Source organism: Sciurus vulgaris, assembly GCF_902686455.1.
Source record: "Sciurus vulgaris genome assembly, chromosome: 5".
In the NCBI taxonomy this organism is placed as follows: Eukaryota; Metazoa; Chordata; class Mammalia; order Rodentia; family Sciuridae; genus Sciurus; species Sciurus vulgaris.
In genome coordinates this window covers 73,754,356-73,774,201 of record NC_136465.1, presented here as the reverse complement: position 1 = coordinate 73,774,201, position 19,846 = coordinate 73,754,356, and the positions used below count along the sequence as shown (strand labels likewise).

Below are 19,846 nucleotides of genomic sequence, written 5' to 3'. Positions count from 1 at the left end.
CTGGGCAGGGCAAAACTGTGAATTGAATTGTGGTACACCCACACTCCACAAAATCCTAGTTTTTGGTCCCCTGTCTAGGTCATCCCTTCTCCCTCCACCATTTTAAGGACCTCCTCCTTTTGAGGTCCTCAATATCATCTGTTTTCTTTCTTTGTCCAAAGAAAGGAGAACATTCTTTGTACTAAAGTATCGGTTCTCAAACTTTTTGGTCTCAGATCCCCTTACACTCATAGAAATTGAGGATCCTAAGAGCTTTAGCTTGTTCTTTGTTGTTTTGATACTTACTGAATTAAAGCTAATAAGTTTTTAAAATAGAAGCCCACATTCCATTAGCCAAGAGAGTGGTAATGTCATCACATTTCATGAAGCCTCTGGAAAACTACATTGTATACTGGTGAGGAGAGTGAAAAGGATAAATAACATCTTAGTAGTATTATGAAAATAATTTTGACCTCATGGACTTCCTCAAAGAGCTGATCCCTGGATCACACTTTGAGAACCATATTTGTACTAAAGTATTAAGAGTTCACATTAACATCTTCCCAGGGCATTATATAATAGTGTTTCTTTTTCTTTCTTTCCCTCCCTTCCTTCCTTCCTTCCTTCCTTCCTTCCTTCCTTCCTTCCTTCCTTCCCTCCCTCCCTCCCTCCTTCCCGCCCTCCTTCCTTTCTTTTTCTTTTTTTTATGACTGCAGGGACTGCCGTGCTCAACAAATTAATTGCTAATGGTAGTCCTTAAGGCTTGGGACTTCCTGGGGGCAGGTAGAAGTTTGTACATCAAATGAAACACCACCTTGGGCTCACCAGAGCAGCAGCCCTGGAGGGGGGAGATGTGGAACCAGACACACACTCAGGAGGAGAAGGTGGGGTGCCTCTAGGGGGTGAAAAGGAACTGTGCCACAGTCAGGAGAGAAGAGTATTCAGGGAAGTAAGAGTGAGATGAGAGAACAGGAATAGCCTGTCTGTTCTTAGCAAGTGGTTTCCTTCCGTCTTTATCCAAGTAGGGGGCTGGGAGGACTGCAGAGTTAGCACCCTTACATCTTTAGACCCTGACAGTAAGAGTTGTTGCTATGTGTGTCCAGTATGCATTTCCATCCCTATGTCTCAGTACTGTATTTTTCTCTCCCTCTCTCTCTCTCTGTGAATGTGTGTTAGACAGTATTAGGGTTTCCCCATCCGTGTCTATGTTTTGGGCTCCAAGTTAAGTCTTTTGTGTCTTTATATGAGTTGGTGATTTGCAGGGGTAAAATGACCCCTGGTGGCCAAGCCAGGTAACTGACCCAGATTTCTCAATGATAGCCTTGAAGTTCCAGCCTTATCTGGGTAGAGGTTAGAGCTGGGCCAGTTTGCCTAAAGAAGGCTTGTTGTTAGCATCAGCCCCACCTCAATTCACCCTCAGGGTTCAAGACCCGTCTGTGCCTTTTCTGGCCTAAGGGTTCAAACCTCAGCAAACCTCTTTGTTCAAACTCTGAGAACTTTGCCCCAACGAACTGAACATAATTTTTAAAAAATAACATGAAGGGGCCAGGCTGGGTGGCTCATGCCAGTAAATTCCACCCACTTGGGAGGCTGAGGCAGGAGGATTGAAAATTCAAAGCCAGCCTCAGCAATTTATTGAGGTCCTAAGTAACTCAGTGAGATCCTATCTTTAAACAAAATATTTTTAAAAGAGCTGAGGATATGGATCTGTGGTTAAGTGCCCCTGGGCTCAATCCTGGATACCCTCACCCCAAAAATAACAATAAAAACTTGGGCATACTTAACATTCACAAGGCCCTGGGTTTGGGTCCCTGACCACACAATTGAATGAATGAACAAATAAAAATTTTAAAAATACTTGAGTACTTTTATATGCAGGTACATGAGTGAATTCAAAATTAATTAAAACTCACATCTTTTAATATATAATTTGCTCATTTATTTATTCTAATTTTTATGTTTACTGGATGTCACTTCCCTACATAGAATGTAAGCTCCATGGGGGCAGGGATCTTTGGTTCTCTGGTGTATTCACTAACATCTAGAACAGTGCCTAGCACAGGATTTAATCAGTAAATATTTGTTGAATGGATGAACACTCAGATCTTATGAAGTACTTTACTACCTAGTAGGGAATATAGAACAATATAATGCACACAGAAGTTGCAGGAATGCAGGGTAAGATGTTGGCAATTGATTTAGAACCCTGAAGATTCTCAGTGAGGTTTGGCTCACATGGACATACTGCGTAGGATAAACTATAGGGAAATGGAGTGGAGGAGAATTTAAGGAAAAGTGTGATTTGGGAGATACTACAATAGTTGGGAAGAAGTGTGATCATGGTCTGTGGAAGAATTCTCACAATGCTATCACTTCCAGAAGAGAATGAGTTGTTTGCAGTGTGACATGTCTGGTGTTAAAGCCCTGGTGGACATTAAAAGCCCTGGCCAAAGGGTTTCTATCATGAGAAGAGAAGAATAGATCAAGGAAATATTGTAGGCAGAGGGGAATAAACAGAACCTGACACATAACAGGCTGTGGAGGTTTAAGAAAACTTGTAGTCAAGTATGGTGGTACTCACCTGTAATCCCAGCATCTCGGGAGGTTGTGAAATAGAAGAATCCCAAGTTCAAAGCCAGCCTCAGCAACTTAGCAAGACCCTGTCTCAAAATAAAAAATAAAAAAGGTTGGGGATGTGGCTCAGTGGTTAAGTGCCCCTGGGTTCAGTCCCTGATACCAAAGGGAAACAAGATAAAACCAAAAAACTTGTACCACTGACATTTTCACAGGATTCCCAATTATTTGTAAGCAATAAAATGGAGGGCTGGGGTTGTAGCTCATTGGCAGAGCGCTTACCTATCATGCATGAGGTACTGGGTTCGATCCTCAGTACCACAAAACAATAAACTAATTAATGTGTCCATCTACAACTAAAAAAAATAAATAAATAAAAATAAGATGGAGGCAAGATGTGGGAAATCCAGAGCACACACCTATACTTTGGGGCTGTCCCATTTAAGGTCTAGAAAAATCCAAGGAAGGAGGAGGATAAAAAGGAAGAGCATTAAAGGTTTTTAAAATATTCTTATGGTCAGCTGGGCACAGTGGTGCATGCCTGTAATCCCAGCCGCTCAGGAAGCTGAGGCAGGAGGATTGTGAGTTCAAAGCTAGCCAATAAGCAACTCAGTGAGACTCTGTCTCTAAATAAAATACAAAAAAGGACTGGGGTTGGGTGCCCCTGAGTTTAATCCCCAGTACCAAAAAAAAAAAAAATTTCATGGTCAGATGTAGTGGCAGACATCTGTGTGTGGTCCCAGCCATTTGGGAGGCTGGGGCAGGAGAATCACTTGAATCCAATGTTTGTGTGTGTGTATATGTGTGTGTGTGTGTGTGTGTGTGTGTGTGTGTGTGTGTTTTCTATATGCCAGGATTTCAGATGCTGCATTTTATTTAATTATTATAATAACCCTCTGAGTTAGGGATGATGATTATCCCTACTGTACAGATGACACACTAGGGAGAATTTTAAGTCTCAAGGTTATACAACCTGGCAATGGTTGAGTCTCTATTTGGCTCCTAAACTCCTACTCCTTGCAGCACATTTTATCATCCTTTCCTCCCTATCCCTGGCTCTATTACATCCACCCTTGGTATCCTTGTCTCTCCTCACCTGATAAAAGCCACCTCTCTCAATTGCTTTTCTCACCTTGAATCTGTGGTGTCATCTTTGCCCTGCTCTTCCTCCATGCACACTGCCCTTTCCTTTACATCAGCTTCAGTACCCTAGGCAGGACACACTGTAGCTGGGTGGAGTCTGAGAACTAGGCTCACCCACGGTACCAATTGTGTTGGGTCCTAAACACACCCCACTGAGGGCCCAGGAAGGAATAGCCTGTCTGTGGTACACGCAGGCAGGACACTTTAGACTTAATGCAGTGGGCATGACTCCCTCCCCAGCACTTTTTTTTTTTGGGGGGGGGGGGTACTGGGGAATTGAACCCAGAGGCACATAACCAGCCCCTTTTTATTCTTTTTTTTTTTTTTTTTTTTTTTGGTTTCCCCTTTTTATTCTTTATTTTGAGACAGGGTCTTACTAAGTTGCTTAGAGCCTCACTAAATTGCCTAAGCTGGCTTTGAACTTATGATCCTCCTGTCTCAGTCTCTCCAGCTGCTCCACCAGGTCTGGCATACGCAGCACTGTTAATTGTCCATCAACTTAACTGAGAAGGAAATAATCTCTTGGTTTTCAAGGTCTTCTCTATAAGATGATGCCTCCACATGATGAAAGTAATTAGAGAGTATCAATCATTGGTCTGGAAGTACAACAAAGTCAGGTGACCCAGGACAGAAATAAGGTTCCCAAAGGAGGGCAGAGATGTTACATTCTTGGTCTTGACTATCTTAAGGAGAATCCTTGTGAGCTTGCTTGCCACCTGGGATCCCAAGGAAGAAATGGGAAAGAGGAGGTATATCTCACACCAGGCCAGCCTTCTCCATTCTTTCAGGAGGCCCTGGAGACAAAGAGAGGCTGGAGGTAATTCTCATCATGCTATTACTTCCCGAGGACTTGAACTGGAAAGTGAAGTTACTCACGCTCACTAGGCTTTGGGAAAACCAAAGACTCTCAGAACCTTGAAATCAAAAAAATCTGGATACTGATTTCAACTTTGTCAATTCTTGGCAATGTGTCTTTGGCCAATTAACCTCCCTGAGCCTCTGTTTTCTCCTCTGTGCAATGGAGCTTGTATCATCTGCTTTTTGGGTGGTGGTGAGGGTCAATGAGATGAAATACCTTTGAAAGGCATTTTAGAAACCCCATAAACGGGAGCCATCTTTCCAATGAGGGTATGGGGCCCAGATGGTGCTTGTGATGCCCTTGCTTCTGGAAGGTAGCAAGGGTTCCAGGTGAATCGTCACCAGACAGAGCCCTGCCAGCAATCAGAGCTAGGGCCAGGGGAACTGGGGAGGAGGCAGGCTGGGCACGTTTCCATGGTGCTGGGTCAAGCAGGCAGTCTTCAGGGGCAGTGACTGGTCCATTGCCCTCTGGGGGCACTCTCTCCCCATGAGGCTGATGTCCATCCCACAGACTAAGAAGTAGGTGGAGAAGTGCATGAAAGGAAGAGGAAGGGGATAGGACGAAGACCCAGGAGATGGAGAAAGGGCGAGGGAGGAGGCTGGAGGGGACGCAAGGGCCAGGCAGGCACGGGGTGGGGCCAGGAGAGGGGCCCAGGGCAGGAGGGCGGGAGACAGCCTGGGAGGGAAAGCGCCGACCGGGGGAGGGAGGAGGGACAGGGAGGGAGACCAGCGGCGCTGACACAGCCTCGATGTGTGGAACGGGCTGGGGTTTGGCCCACAGGTCAGGCGTCTGGCAGTATTATGGGATGCAGAGGCCTTAGGAGACAGGGAGAGTATTATGGGCTGGAACAGCCTTAGGAGACTGGGGAATATTATGGGCTGGTGAGGCCCGGCTCCAACTGGAGGCGGGAGGAAGGGGTGCGGGGCGGGAAGGGGGGGTGGTGGTGGAAGGGAGTATTATGGGCTGGAGGCCTCCTGCGACCAGAGGCAAGAGTATTATGGGTTGGCAAGGCCTTCGGTGGCCAGAGGGGGGAGCAGCGGGGGATGGCACCGGCTGCATGTGACTGAGGGGGGGGCCAAGTTGGGGGGGTGGTGAGTGGGGGTGGGGGAGCTTATTATGGGATAGCTCTTTGTACCTACTGCGGGGACTGCTTCTCCAGAAGATATTATGGGATGTCGTGTGTGGGAGGGGGAGTGGGGCTGGGGGGATTATTATGGGATGGTGGTGCAGAATGGGGAGGGCTTGAAGAGCTCTTCTCCAACCCCCCTACCCCTTAGTCTCTCACCATCCTAAGGTCAGCCTCCTCCGTCCAAGGGCCCAAAGGGAACACCTGAAATTCATCTCCCTAGACACACACACATACACACACACACACACACACACACACACACACACACACACTTGGACACCTGAACCCATCCTAGGCATCTTCCCTAACTAGCAGCCACGTCCCTTCAGGGTGCGGAGGAGAAAAGGTAGCCCCTGAGGAATGGGAATAAAGACCACAGCAGGGTTGTGATGGCCAGTGGCTTCCAACTCCCACCTGTACGTCATCTTTTGCTTCCTAACCCCTTATCCCACTCTCCTTCCACTTCTCCCTCCCTCCCACAAAGTGGGGGCCCTTGATCCTCCTCCCCTCCCCCCTCCCCTCCATTTCCTCTCCAGCTCCCTCCACAGCAGTAACCAGTAAAACAGGCGGCCAGCTATTATGGGATGGCTGCTCCCAGCAGCTCAGCAGGGAGGGGGCGGTCACCGCGGAATGTCTCTTGTGGGTGGCTATTATGGGATGGCCGCCTCTCTTTTGGGGGGGTAGGGTCTAGTGAGGAGGATTATTATGGGATGCGCCCTGCGCAGCTGGGTGGGGCTGTCCTGGGTAGGTAAAGCTCTTGGGGGGTGGGGGGGGACGATAAGGGAAAGGAAGGAAGAGGGAGGGAAGGAGCAGGGAGGGTGGGTGAGCCCTGGAGCCAGGCCTGAGGCCTGGCAAGAGTAACTGGCTAGAGAGGTTTCTTTGGTGACAGCTGTTTGAAGGGGCCCCTGGGGCGGGCTGCACCTAGCCAAATCTGAACCTTGGGTCCTTCCCCCAGTTTGTGAGCACTACCAAGTCCAGGTTCTGAACTCCCAGGTCCTGACTGGGTTGCACATCAAAGGTAGTGACCACAATACTCAAGAACTGTCCTTCATCTTCCCCTTCCTGGGTTTGAGCCTTGGGACCACAGTTCACAGAGAGGGGATCCAGCACTGGAATGCAGTCACGCTCAGAGAACAGATACTGGCTTGACTCCTGAGGGACAAAAGTCATCCCTTATGCCCTGCATGGTCTGCATCCTATCTAGCCATCACTGTGCATTGTCATTGTGGCCTTTCTTCCCTCTGTTGTTTTCCCAAATTCTCTTTCCTGACAGAGCAGAACACTGTGGCCCCTTGGATCTCTGATGAGCAGTTTTTCAGGTTTACAGAGAACAGAGGTGTAAGATGAGGAATTATAGAGTGTATGTTGAAAACTCCAGGACAGTCCCCTCCCCTTGGAGTGTTATTCTAGGTTCATCAGTACCATGGGATGGAAACAGAACTCTAAGGTAACTGGCTAGAGAGGTTGCCCCCTTGGGTACTTTAATTAGAAGATTATGCCACCCTTAGTCTCTGTAGGCCAATCATGCTAGTGGCTCTAATGGTTTATTTATAATTTTTCTGAGAGGGTAGCATGGGGCCAGAGTAGGAAGCACGAGGCACAGAAGCATAAAGACCACAAAATCAACACACATACATACATCCTGGCCCTCTCTGGAGCTCAAGGAGAGAGGCAGGGTCTTAAACTTTTCCTTGTGGTGTTATTAGGGAGAGGCAGGAAGTAGGAGAAGCAGATGAATGGATGAGTAGAACTGCACAGGTAGAGTCAGAGGGAGTGTAGTGTGGTGGACAGAGGGTATGAGTATTTTGAACCACAGCTAAGAGGCTGTGACTATCGACTTATAACTTCTCTTATTGGTTCATATTCATCAATCACTGTGATAATGTGGTACATATTTTATTTATATATATATATATATATATATATATATATATATATATGGATCTGGGGCAGATGGAGATACTTCAGAAGGGAATTTGAGGCCCAGGGATGGACTGGATTCCCGAGAGAAATGGGGATAGAAGAAGGCCTAATAGATATCTGGCAACTGTAGAAAGGAGAAATTTCATGGAAAGGAAGTATACCCAACATTGTTTTCTTAGAACAGCTGCTGCCTCCCTGATGTGGACGACAAATTTCATCAGCATGAGCTCAGGGGAAGGTTTGGATAAGTGAATGGGACCCCCCCCCCCCTTTTTTTTTTTTTTCTGAACTGGGGGTTGAACCCAGGGGTGCTCTACTCTACTACTGAGCTATCTCCACCACCCTTTTTTGAGTCAGCAACTCCCTAAGTTGCCTAGGCTAGCCTTGAACTTGTGATCCTTCTGTTTCTACATTCCCTCCCAAGTAGCTGTGATTACTTATAGGTGTGTACCACTGCACTTGGCAAATGGGGCCCAATCTTGGTATCAAGAGAATTGAATGAGGACGACTATGGAAGCCTGCAGAATGGGAGAAATGTCTGGCATACCACAATGAACACAGCAAGAGGATGGTCCGGGAAGATGAAGTGAATATTGGAAAAAAGAAAACATGAACTTCAAAGGTGACAGTGAGGGCTTTTGGCCAGACTTAAGGTTTTTGATGCTGAAAACTCCAGTTCCAATTCCAAAATGAGATGAGAGTTAAATGTGGAATGCTGGTGTTTACATAGAATCAGGCAGGAGCTGGTGGGAAGACTTGTCGGTATCACTGGGACCCTGCTTGGGAGCAAGGGACTGTTGTTTCCCAGCTTTCTTCACTCTCTCCAACTCAGTTTTCCTTGCCAGTTCTCTAGTCCCTTGGATCTAAGAGAGGGGAGCGTCATCTGGCCAGGCCCTTTCTCTAGGGAAGTGATACAAACAGTGCAATTCAGAGATTTTGTGGTCCTTCCTATTTACTTATGATCAGGAAGGACATTTTTTTTTTTTTTTTTTCAACTCGTCCCATTTCCATAGGTCTTGGGACCGTGTGAAAAAGGTAGATGAGAGCAGAGGGAGACACTGTCTCTGACGTGGGGGTCAAGGGCAGCAAGGTGGTGGTCTGGGAACATTGGTTTTCACCCAAGGCCTAATTCTCTGGGGTTCAGAAAGAGGGAAAGGTGACAAGCTGATGGGCTCAGGTCCTCTGTGGGCCAAAGGGTTCTAAGTTTGAGCTCCTTCAACTCTCTAGAGCCAATTTCCTGGGTGGCTGGAAGGAAGGTGCATTTAAGGATGGGGATGGTATACATTGGAAGGCTACTTCTTGGTATAACTGAGTGAGAAAGTCTTCCTGGAATGTTGACCTGTACCTGTGGAGGAGAAAATGGTGAGCATTAAACCACTAAGTTTTTTTTTTTTTAAGAAGATGGAAAAGAGGGCCTAAAACAGGATAAAGATGAGGGCAGTTGGAGGTATTATGAGACTTCAGGTTATAAAATGGGAAATGAAAAATATGAAACATTGAGGGGGAGCAGAATTTGGTGTTCAAGAGTGAGGGTAGCAGGCTAGGGATATATCTCAGTTGGTAAAGTGCATGCCTCACATGCACAAGGCCCTGGGTTCAATCCCTAGCACCACACACACACACACACAAATAAATAAATAAAATAAAATGAGGGTAGTGCTGAGCATGGTGGTACATGCCTATAATCCCAGTGACTTGGGAGGCTGAGGCTGGAGGATTGCAAGTTTAAGTCCAGCTTCAGCAATTTATTGAGGCCTTAAGTGACTTACTGAGACCTTGTCTAAAAAAAATAAAAAGGACTGGAGATGTGGCAAAGCATCCCTGAGTTAAATCCCCAATACCTAGAATAATAATAGTAATAGTAGTAATAGTTGTAAGTAATAAAGAAAGAATGAGGGTAGCAACAACAAAGAATTAAAACAAAAGGAATGAGGGTAACAATTATAGCATATTGATGAGTCTTTCAAGAAGGAAGGACATGATGATATTACAGGATTTCAGTATTAGAAATATTGGATAGATGAACACTGCCAATCAAAATCCCTTAGAATGTAGGAAACCAGAGATTATTTTGACCTGCCATTTATACTGGTAAATCCTTTTGGAATACTTTCCAGCGTCTAGAAAGACTACCAAGAACTCTACTGGGATATGATCTCTCCTGAGACCAGTTAGGATTTGCTTTATTCTCTGTGACAGGACTTTGGGAAATGGCACTCAGTAGTTCTCCCTTGACATCAGACATTCTATCTTGTATCATAGTTTGCTAGGTTGTTTATGCTTCCTGGAGGGAGGTACCAGTGTCTTCTTTGCATTCTTCACAGTGCCCAGCTCTGTGCTTTGCTAGGTACTCTGTCAACATATGTTGAATGAATGTGAGCAGTGGTGAGTAGAGGAAGAGCAGGGTTGAGCTCCTGATGTGCATATAACAGGATCCTCAGTTAAGGTCATGGTGCGATACCCATCCATAAGAGTAGCCTGGAGGCATTGATGAATGGTTCCTGAATTGGTGTGGGGGGGACAGCTGGGGACAGGACTACTGGAATGTTGAGAAATAGTCTGTGAATGGAAGTTTGTAATTATTATGGGATGCTCTGGGGTAATTTAAACTTTATGCAAAGGATTAGCATGGTATTGGGTTGTTCTTATTCAAAATTTAAGAGCATCTGGAATATACCTGGATTTTGGTGGGATTGGGTGGTACCCCAAGTTGGCTCTCAGCCTGAGTGTCTGAAAACGATGAGATGAGGGACCTAGGGTCCTGGACATCAAGAAAGTTTTTAGGCCAGGTTACTGCTTTGGCCCAGAAAGAGAATATTAGGTGTGTCCGAATGGGGGCAGGGACAGGGCAGTGTGGGTAGCCTGCCCCACCCTGTCTGTTCTGGGTGTTGGAACAGACTGACAGCTTCTGGAGATGGGGGGAGGTATAAATATGAATATTATGGGATGCCTGACTGGAAAACTATCAGGCTGGTGGAGATAAAATATTATGGGATGTGACACTAGGTTGTGTTGGGAGTAGTACAGTATATGTCTGGTTGACCATGGGCTCATTGAAATTATGGGATGTCAAGGTGTGGGTGATGAATAAAATGATTATGGGATATTTTCCCAGTGTTTAGGGGAAAGGAGATTCAGGTGTCCATCTGTAGGACTACTGATCATTAGGGGGTTTCTCTTTGATAGGGAAGGAGTGGCTATTATGGACCATGAGCTAGAAGGAAAAGCTGGGGGTAGTGTTGTGAGCATCTAGACCCTAGCCTGCAGGGACTGAGGGCAGTTCTAGGGGTTTGGTTATTATGGGATGTCACTATAGAAAGTGGGAGACTGATAATTACTGGACGTGTGTGGGAAGAGGCCGAATGTCCGTTGTTGTAGTATGTGTGTGTTGGGGGTGAGTTTATGACTATTATGGGATATCAAACTGGGGGCGGATGAAGGGTGGTTATTATGGGATGTCTGTGGGGGATGGGGTGAGTATTATGGGATATGAGGCTCAAGTGCCGGGAGGGGTGCTTATTATGGGATGGCCAGGAGGAGGGAGGGGTGACGAATTATTATGGGATGTTAGCATTAGGGCCAAGAGTGAAGAAGTTGGCAAAGGATGGTTATTATGGGATGTCAGGGATGGAGAGAGGGTTAGTTGTGAAAGGTCTGCAATATTATGTCAGCAGCACCCTTAGTATATGTGTATGAAGGGGGGGGCGGGGAGTGTGTATGTGGGGTGTCCGTGTGTATTATGGGATGGCCAGGAGGTGGGCGGTTGCCCGGGTGACACGCGCGCGCGCGCTCGAGGGGGCGTGGCCAATGGTTGCCTGAGCGACGAGGGGGCGGGGGTTGCCCGGGAGACCTAGAGAGGAGGGTGGCGGTAGTGGAGGGGGGGGGGTTGGAGTTGGTTGAGGTTATTATGGGCTGTCCGTGGGGGGGCGGGGCCTGTGCGGTGGGATTTCCCGGCCGGTGTTTCGGGCCCTTTAAGAGGCGACGCCGGAGCCGGAGCCATTTTCCCCCCTTCGGCCGCGGCGAGGAGGAGCCGGAGCGGGAGTGACACCGGGCCGGACCCAGGCGACCTGCGGCGGCTCTGGGGTGAGGAGAGCGTGGGGTCCCCAGAGAGACGCCCCCCACAGCCCGGCAAGTCCCGAGGGTCATTCCTTCACCTGTCCCTTCTTCAGGCGTCCTCTGACCCCGCGGACCGCCCCCTGCCCGGAGGAGCCGGCCCTTCCTTTTCCTTCCCTGCGGGGTGCCGGGCCTCCTCCCCAGCCCCCGCCTTACTCCTGCCGGAGTCTTGCTCCCCGCGACCCTTGCGGCCTTGGTCTTCCACAATACCCGGCGCCCGCCCCCTCGCCCTTTGCTCTCTTGCCCCCCAGGACACGTGGCCCAGCCCCCTTCCCCAGTGGGACCTCTCTTGCCCCCGCGTCCCGGTCTCGGGACCCCCAGAGCTCCCGAGCCTCCACGCCCCCTGGTCCCCGCGGTTCCGGAGGAGAACCTGAGTTGTCCCAGAGGACAGCCTTTGGAGAGCTGCCCTGTCTGGGGACTGGCCCCTCCCCGGGCGCAGGGAGGCGCCCCCCCACCCCCAAGTGACCTTGTGTCCCCGAGCGCCTTGCCGCCTGCCGCCTCCCCTGGCCCTCCCGCGCCGCGGCCACTCGGACCCCCTCCCCCCGTCACACCCGGCTCGGTCCAGCCCGGTGTCTCCTCCCCACGCCTGCACCAGCCTGCCCTCGGGGCCGTAGCTCCCTCTTTTCGTGGGGGCTTCTGTTGGGGAGCCGGCTTCCGGGCTGCCCCCGAGGAGTGTGGAACTAAGTTCAGCCTGAGTGGTTCGGGTGCCCTGCTAGGGTGACTGGGGTGGGGGGCGGAAAGAGCGGGTGGGTGTGGGGGAGGGGGGCAGTGCGCGTCACTGACTGTTCTCTTTCTCTCCCCCCTCCCCCGCACAGTGACTCGGGCCAGTGTAGAGGGCCCCAGGCCGCAGGCAGGAGCAGCTGGGCCAATTCCCTGGCCCGGAGCGGAAGGGGATGGCGTCGGGCCTGGGCTCCCCGTCCCCCTGCTCAGCGGGCAGTGAGGAGGAGGATATGGATGCACTTTTGAACAACAGCTTACCCCCACCCCACCCAGGTAACATCTTTCCTAAGGGCCCAGGGCAGGAAGGAGGCATTTGGGCCCTCCCTAGTGACTTAATGAGGCAGGGTTGTGTTGCTTGCCCAGCTCTGTGCAGAGCCGCGGAGGTGGAGGGCATCCGAAGGGAGTGGTTCCCTTCTGCGGAGCTCTTGTGGGAGCGGGGTGGAAGCCATGTGCCTCTTGGGCTCCGCGGACCCAGATGCAAGCTGGCTGCACTCGTCTGTCTTGAGGAATGCTCTGCAGTTCCCAGTTGAGGGAGCTCTCCAGGCTGGCAAGCATTACCTAGTGCTGGTCCTTGGAGGATCGCAGATAGCTGGGACCCTTGGAAGCTATTTGGGGGTGGTAGGGGGCGTTGAGGATTTCTGTTGGAGGAGCCCAGCCTGGCATCCGTGTTAGTCGATCCTGTGGTTGCTGCTGTGGAAAGGAAAGAGGGAGTACTGGTTACTCTCTATCTGATTATTTTTAGCTTCTGATCAGTTACCGGTTTTCTGTGCAGTTTCAACTGTGTGAAGTTTGAATCGCGCTCCTTAGCGGATCTAGAGCGCTTTTAGCCAGGCAGATTGCTGGAATGTTTTGAGTAGGGAAGTGATGGGGGCTATGGGAGGATGTAATATAATAGCCTAGTAAGGAGGGGCAGAAGAAGGGAGGGCACCTCTCTTTCCTTGGTGAGTGGACATAATCCTGGCTGCTTTTCCTGAAGGCTTCTGCTTCTGTGTGCCTGGGGTTTGGGTTGGTGGTGCTTTGCATTTGTGTAGGTGTGTTAAGGATTGTGATGTTTTGGAGTGGCTCTGAGGACTGGCCAGACCCGTATGGTTATAACCATTCTGCCTGATTGGAGTAGTCCTGTATGTCCTCAAATGATAGTTGATGTCATGCTTGTAAGTGAATGTCTCTCTCTGGCTTCTTTCCTTACTCAAAGCCTTTTAGTTAGCTAAGTCACCAAGTCTCCTGTTTGTTAACTTGACCTTTTTCTTCCTAGCTGCTAGCTTTTTATGAATTTTTTTTCTATGTGCCATATTTTAATCTTCTCTGCTTCTACTTTTCATTTGGGAGCCTGCTGGTCCTGTTTTTGTTTCTCATCAAACGTCTTTCACTTCTGCCTTCTCTCTTAGCTCCAGCTGGAAGTTGAGGTGGTCTGGGAGAAATACTTTCACATTTGACTTTTTCTAACTTGGAATTCTTCACTTCAACCTGAAACCATTTAAGAGAGCGGTCAGTCTCGATACTGAGTCTTCAGCTGTCGGGATAAGGAATTTAGTCTTGTCTCATCACTGTCAGGTGTAGGGTGGCAGATTTCTGTGCCCTTAACCTGAGGTGGGGGCAGGGTGGTGGTGGTGGTGGTAAGGGGAAGGCTTACCTTCCTATTATCCTTTCTGTGAGGGGTGTGAGTAGTAGTAGTAGTGCTCTCTAGCCGATGTTGGTTCCCTATCTTGGCCTCCCATTAGTCCCTTGGTGTGGGTCTGTCCCCTTATCCCCTAGTTGACCAGGAGCTATGTAAGCTCCCAGGTTGAACTCTGCCCCAAGCTGTAGTATGACCCAGTTTTTTCCATTTGCCACACCCATTCCTGCCCCTTTCCCAAATCTTGCTCTGTATTTCAGCCAGTTTGCTGCTTACCATTTCAGTACATTATTTTCCTGAGAGGTTTCAGGGTTGTGTGTGGAGCTTTACCTCTATGGGTTTATCCTTGTCTCTGCTTCTAGCTTTCATGGAGATGAAGAGGAAGAACTGATTGGGGGATGACATGGGGATTACTAGGAAGAAGCCCTTAAGAAAATGATTCTTTCTGGTGAGATCCAGGCTGGTGCTCCATTCCCAGGGGAATGGGAGGGGCTTTCTTGTGCCTGACCTGATCCTGAGCCCAGTAAGAAGCAGGAGGCCGATAGTGCTTTGTCCAGCCTCATGTCTCATGTTCCCTAATATCTGTCTAGCTCAGGAAGGGTGGAGCTAGAGACATTTTAGGGATAATTCTTGGGGTCAGGAGCTAAGAGTATGTGTGGAATTGAAGGAAACATACTGTTTTCCATCACTAAGTACTGTTACTTTTTTTTTTTTTTTTTTTTTTTTTGGTGTGGACGTGATTTCCATATGTTGGTTAGGACTTTGTGAGGCGGGTTGATGAAACCAAGCCTTGAGACTTCTTGCAGTCTCTTGTAGTCTCCCAGTCCTCAAGCTAACTCTTTTGGGTATCTGCAGTTTGGGGAGAAGGCTGTATGCTCTGACCATAGCACCACTGAACTTTTGTTAAATCTTAGTTCTGATGATATGAAAAACTTACTGTATTGAGGGAGTAACATAGTCCCTGACATAGTATTACCATTCACATTTGTCTTGGTTTTCTTGAGTTCCTTGCTGAGGAATTAGGGTGACCTCTTGTAAACTGTGTCATCCCAGAGTAAGTGTTTGAGATTGGTGGCGTTTAGACCTGGGACCAGGTAATAATTTGGGAAGTCTTCTGTAAGGGCTGTCTTTCCCTGGCTACCTCTGTCAACCCCGCCCCCCTCCCCTGCCACTTCCTGTCTGTCCTATGTTGGCAGCTGGGTGCCCTGGGCTGGCTTCTGCGGTCAGGAGCCATTTTCCCTCTCCTCAGTGGGTGAGGCACTCCCTTCTTCTCTCCACTCCCTTCTCCACACCCCCCTCCCCTTGGGCGGGGGTGGCTTGGGAAGAGGGAGAGAGGAGAGGGAGGAGGGAGCTGGTGTGCTGGTGTGAATGTCTGTTACAAAGGAAGCTGCCTTCTGGCCTTCTCCTCCCCCTCTGTGCCCCTTCCCACCTATCCCTGCCCAGGAGCTCTCAGTGTTACCCTGGGCTTTGTGTGTGCTTCTAGCCAGGGGAGGAGGTGGAGCCAGATGGGAGGAGGATTGGGAGGGAGGAAGATGGTGACAGCTGGGCTGATTTGGGCCCCTAGGGAGAAGAGGCTCCTGACCCAGGAGAATCTGGAAGGAACAGTAGGCTAGAGATGGAGAAAGAAAATTGTGTTTGGGAGTGGGTATGAGGTTGAGCTGGCAAGTGAACCTGGAGCTGGGAGATTCTGATTGTTTTGAGCAGTGACGACCCCAAAGGGGTTAGAAAAGGGTGGTGTTTTTGGAACCCCAAAATTTGGCATTGTTCTGGGAATGTGGTGAGTGTATATTCTTTGCTTGTTGCCTTCTGGGCAGGACCTTCCATTCCCATCCCCTGGTTTAGAGACTTGGTGGGCAGTTGCAAGAGACCTGGATCTAGTTCTCTTGTTTGGTGAACACTAGGCAGCTTGATTCAGCTATGCTGCTGAACATCTAGAGGGCTGCTGGAGGAGCGGGGAGAGGAGGCAGGGGCCTGGACAGCTGCCCGAGGTGGGTCTGGTCTGGCCTGGCAGGCCTATTTCGGGTATATACAGCTCTCTCTTTGTCTGTTTTTGTCCTGGGTATCAGCTTCCTTCTGTAGAGAGTATAGCAATTCTCTTCAGAGGAATCTGGGACGAGAGGTGGGGAATAAAATCTAAGCCCTTAGGATTAGGCCCTAACCTTTTGCTGTTGTTCTTTTCCCTGCTGACCACTCTTTGGCAAATGTGTGTAGAAAATGAAGAGGACCCAGAGGAGGATTTGTCAGAAGCAGAGACTCCAAAGCTCAAGAAGAAGAAAAAGCCTAAGAAACCTCGGGACCCTAAAATTCCTAAGAGCAAGCGCCAAAAAAAGGAGGTGAGTGGGTGACTGTTATGGGGAATGAGAGGAAGAAGGGAGGAAGTCTGAGAAAGGCGGAAGGGCTGAAGGCCTTTGTTTTTTCCTCTGGAGTGGTGGGCCAGGTCCTGGGGATGAGCCTTAGGGCTGTCCTGAGGTCAGCATGTGTGTAGCATGTGTGTGTCTGTCTCCCTCTCCCCCCCCTTCCCTGCTCCAGCGTTTGCTCTTATGCCGGCAGCTGGGGGACAGCTCTGGGGAGGGGCCAGAGTTTGTGGAGGAGGAGGAAGAGGTGGCTCTGCGCTCAGACAGTGAGGGCAGCGACTATACTCCTGGCAAGAAGAAGAAGAAGAAGCTTGGACCTAAGAAAGAGAAAAAGAGCAAATCCAAACGGAAGGAGGAGGAGGAGGAAGATGATGATGATGATGATTCAAAGGTGCCTGGACTTCCATTTTGTTTTCTGTGCAGTTAGCTTTTGTCATTGGTTTCAGAGACCCTCTATTGCCCCTTAAGATTATGTTCCTTCCAACCATTTATAATCATTTCCGCTTAGCTCTCTTACCCTGGTCTTGCAAGCTATAATTTCAGCTCTAATTCCTTTAGCAAGTGTGGGCACTTGGTGGAAGACCCTTTATTGTGCTTTCTCTGCAGGAGCCTAAGTCCTCTGCTCAGCTCCTGGAAGACTGGGGCATGGAAGACATTGACCATGTGTTCTCAGAGGAGGATTATCGTACTCTCACCAACTATAAGGCCTTTAGCCAGTTTGTCCGGTAGGCCTGAAGGGATGGGAGGTGGGGGAGGACAGTCCTTTTATAATCTCTTTCTGCCTTTCTTTTCTTATTCCTAAACATTTTCTTCTTTTCTGTTGTCCATTTTGCTACCAGACCCCTCATTGCTGCCAAAAACCCTAAGATTGCTGTGTCCAAGATGATGATGGTTTTGGGTGCAAAGTGGCGTGAGTTCAGTACCAACAATCCCTTCAAAGGCAGTTCTGGGGCTTCAGTGGCAGCAGCAGCGGCAGCAGCTGTGGCTGTGGTGGAGAGCATGGTGACAGCCACTGAGGTTGCACCACCACCTCCCCCTGTGGAGGTGCCTATTCGCAAGGCCAAGACCAAGGAGGGCAAAGGTGAAATGTGGTGCTGTGGGAGGGAGGAGCTAGTGTGGGCTTAGGAAGTCAAAGATAGAGAAAGCTTGGGAATGCTCTTATGTTAACCTTAATGTAGGACAGAGGAGTGAGCAATGAGCCTTGGATTTAGGAGGGAAATTTGGGAGGCTGGACATGTTGAAGTAAGCTTAAGTAAAAATTTTATTTTCCCTATAATTTGCGCTATGATACATATTTAGGTCTATCCTGATTTTAGGTCCCAATGCTCGGAGGAAGCCCAAGGGCAGCCCTCGTGTACCTGATGCCAAGAAGCCTAAACCCAAGAAAGTAGCTCCCCTGAAGATCAAGCTGGGGGGTTTTGGTTCCAAGCGTAAAAGATCCTCGGTGAGAACCTGGCCCTCCCTTTGGGTGGGAGGAGCTGTGTGTAGTAGAAAAGATGTTACTTTCCATCAGAGTCTTCCATATAGTAGGAACAGAAGAATGTGGGGAGTTGGCCTTAGGCAGGTGTGACAAGGTTTCCTCTACATAGTCCTTGCTGGGATTCTGGTACTCCCATTGTCGGCAGCGAGGCTCTCTCCACTGTCTTTCCCCTTGGCTTGAACTTTTAACCTTATTCCTTTTCATTTTGCCAGAGTGAGGATGACGACTTAGATGTGGAATCTGACTTCGATGATGCCAGTATCAATAGCTATTCTGTTTCTGATGGTTCCACCAGTCGCAGTAGCCGCAGCCGCAAGAAACTCCGAACCACTAAAAAGAAAAAGAAAGGTGTGTTTATTTTCTGTATATATGCGTGATGGGATGAGTTGGAAATGGTTGGGAAAGAATCTCCCTTAGGAGATAGGGGTTGGGGGGGGAGGTGGTTTTTTTCTAATAACTGGGCTTTCCCTCTTCCTTGCCCAGGCGAGGAGGAGGTGACTGCTGTGGATGGTTATGAGACAGACCACCAGGACTATTGCGAGGTGTGCCAGCAAGGCGGTGAAATCATCCTGTGTGATACCTGTCCCCGAGCCTACCACATGGTGTGCCTGGATCCGGACATGGAGAAGGCCCCAGAGGGCAAGTGGAGCTGCCCACACTGCGTGAGTACCTGACCACTGTGGCTACTAGGCACCCATAAGGCAAAGGGTAGGAAGGCCTGGGTGGAAATAGAAATGGTGGTGGTATTGGTTGTGAATTTTGGAAAGCATCCAGAGAAACCATGGGCAGTGAGTTCTGACTTGGGGGTTGGGGGTGGGGAGATAATAATCTGAATCTGTATCCTTTACTACAGGAGAAAGAGGGCATCCAGTGGGAAGCTAAAGAAGACAATTCTGAGGGTGAGGAGATCCTAGAAGAGGTTGGGGGAGATCCTGAAGAGGAGGATGATCACCACATGGAATTCTGTCGAGTCTGCAAGGATGGGGGGGAACTGCTCTGCTGTGACACCTGCCCTTCTTCCTACCACATCCACTGCCTGAACCCTCCACTGCCAGAGATCCCCAATGGTGAATGGCTCTGTCCCCGTTGTACGGTGAGTAACTAACCTGTGTAGTCTAGCAGAAGGGTTAACACCCATGTGCAGGCATTGTGAAGACTGAGGTACAGCAGAGGTCATTGAAGAATTATGAACTTTTTAGCTTTGAGACTGGTCTTTTCCTTCTTCATATAGTTTTGGGACATCTTTTCCTGGGAAAATACAGAACTAACTTCAAACAGAGAAGTAATGTCTTGCCAGCACTCTTAGGAGGGATGAAATAGTGTTATAACAGAACATCTATCCTTGTCTGATGTCCTGCCTTACAGTCTTAGTAGCTTAAATGTTTTTAGTAGGGCTACTTACTACTTTTAGATTACTTAAGAGAGATGCTGGGCTTCTGGTCTGTGGGTTTTCTGTGTCTGATTGTTCTGTTTTATTGTTAAGTCTAGCTACTGGCTCTATTAAGCAGATAGGAATGATGGTGTCACACAAATCCTGGAGAAAGTTCAGAATGGAGAGAAAATTCTAGTATCCCTTACCTACGAGGGTCCTGGGATTACATCTTACTTGAAATGGGATTTTAATAATCCTTTGACAAGATTGAGGCCATAGGCTGTATCATCTCTTCCCCATGGTTATGAATTAGGATTGTCATCCCTTTTTCTCTTAGTGTCCAGCTCTGAAGGGCAAAGTACAGAAGATTCTAATCTGGAAGTGGGGTCAGCCACCATCGCCCACACCAGTGCCTCGGCCTCCAGATGCTGATCCCAATACTCCCTCCCCCAAGCCCTTGGAAGGGCGACCAGAGCGACAGTTCTTTGTAAAATGGCAAGGCATGTCTTACTGGCACTGCTCCTGGGTGTCTGAACTGCAGGTAAGTTCGGGACAGCCTGGAGATGTGGGAGCTTCAATTAAGAA

General features: G+C 48.9%; 1 protein-coding gene across 1 annotated transcript in view; it reads left to right on the top strand.

Annotated features, from left to right (window-relative positions):
* Positions 1 to 11,583: 11,583 nt before the first annotated feature.
* The window catches only part of CHD4 (chromodomain helicase DNA binding protein 4), a gene marked incomplete at its 3' end in the record, with an annotated part of 28,591 nt that continues 20,328 nt past the window's right edge, over positions 11,584 to 19,846 (top strand). The window contains 11 exon segments of the mRNA XM_079139879.1: positions 11,584 to 11,690; positions 12,536 to 12,713; positions 16,267 to 16,388; positions 16,606 to 16,800; positions 17,016 to 17,134; positions 17,249 to 17,490; positions 17,726 to 17,853; positions 18,102 to 18,237; positions 18,373 to 18,551; positions 18,743 to 18,982; positions 19,599 to 19,802. Of these exon segments, the coding sequence (XP_078996005.1) occupies positions 12,614 to 12,713; positions 16,267 to 16,388; positions 16,606 to 16,800; positions 17,016 to 17,134; positions 17,249 to 17,490; positions 17,726 to 17,853; positions 18,102 to 18,237; positions 18,373 to 18,551; positions 18,743 to 18,982; positions 19,599 to 19,802 (1,665 nt within the window). The 5' untranslated portion in view covers positions 11,584 to 11,690; positions 12,536 to 12,613.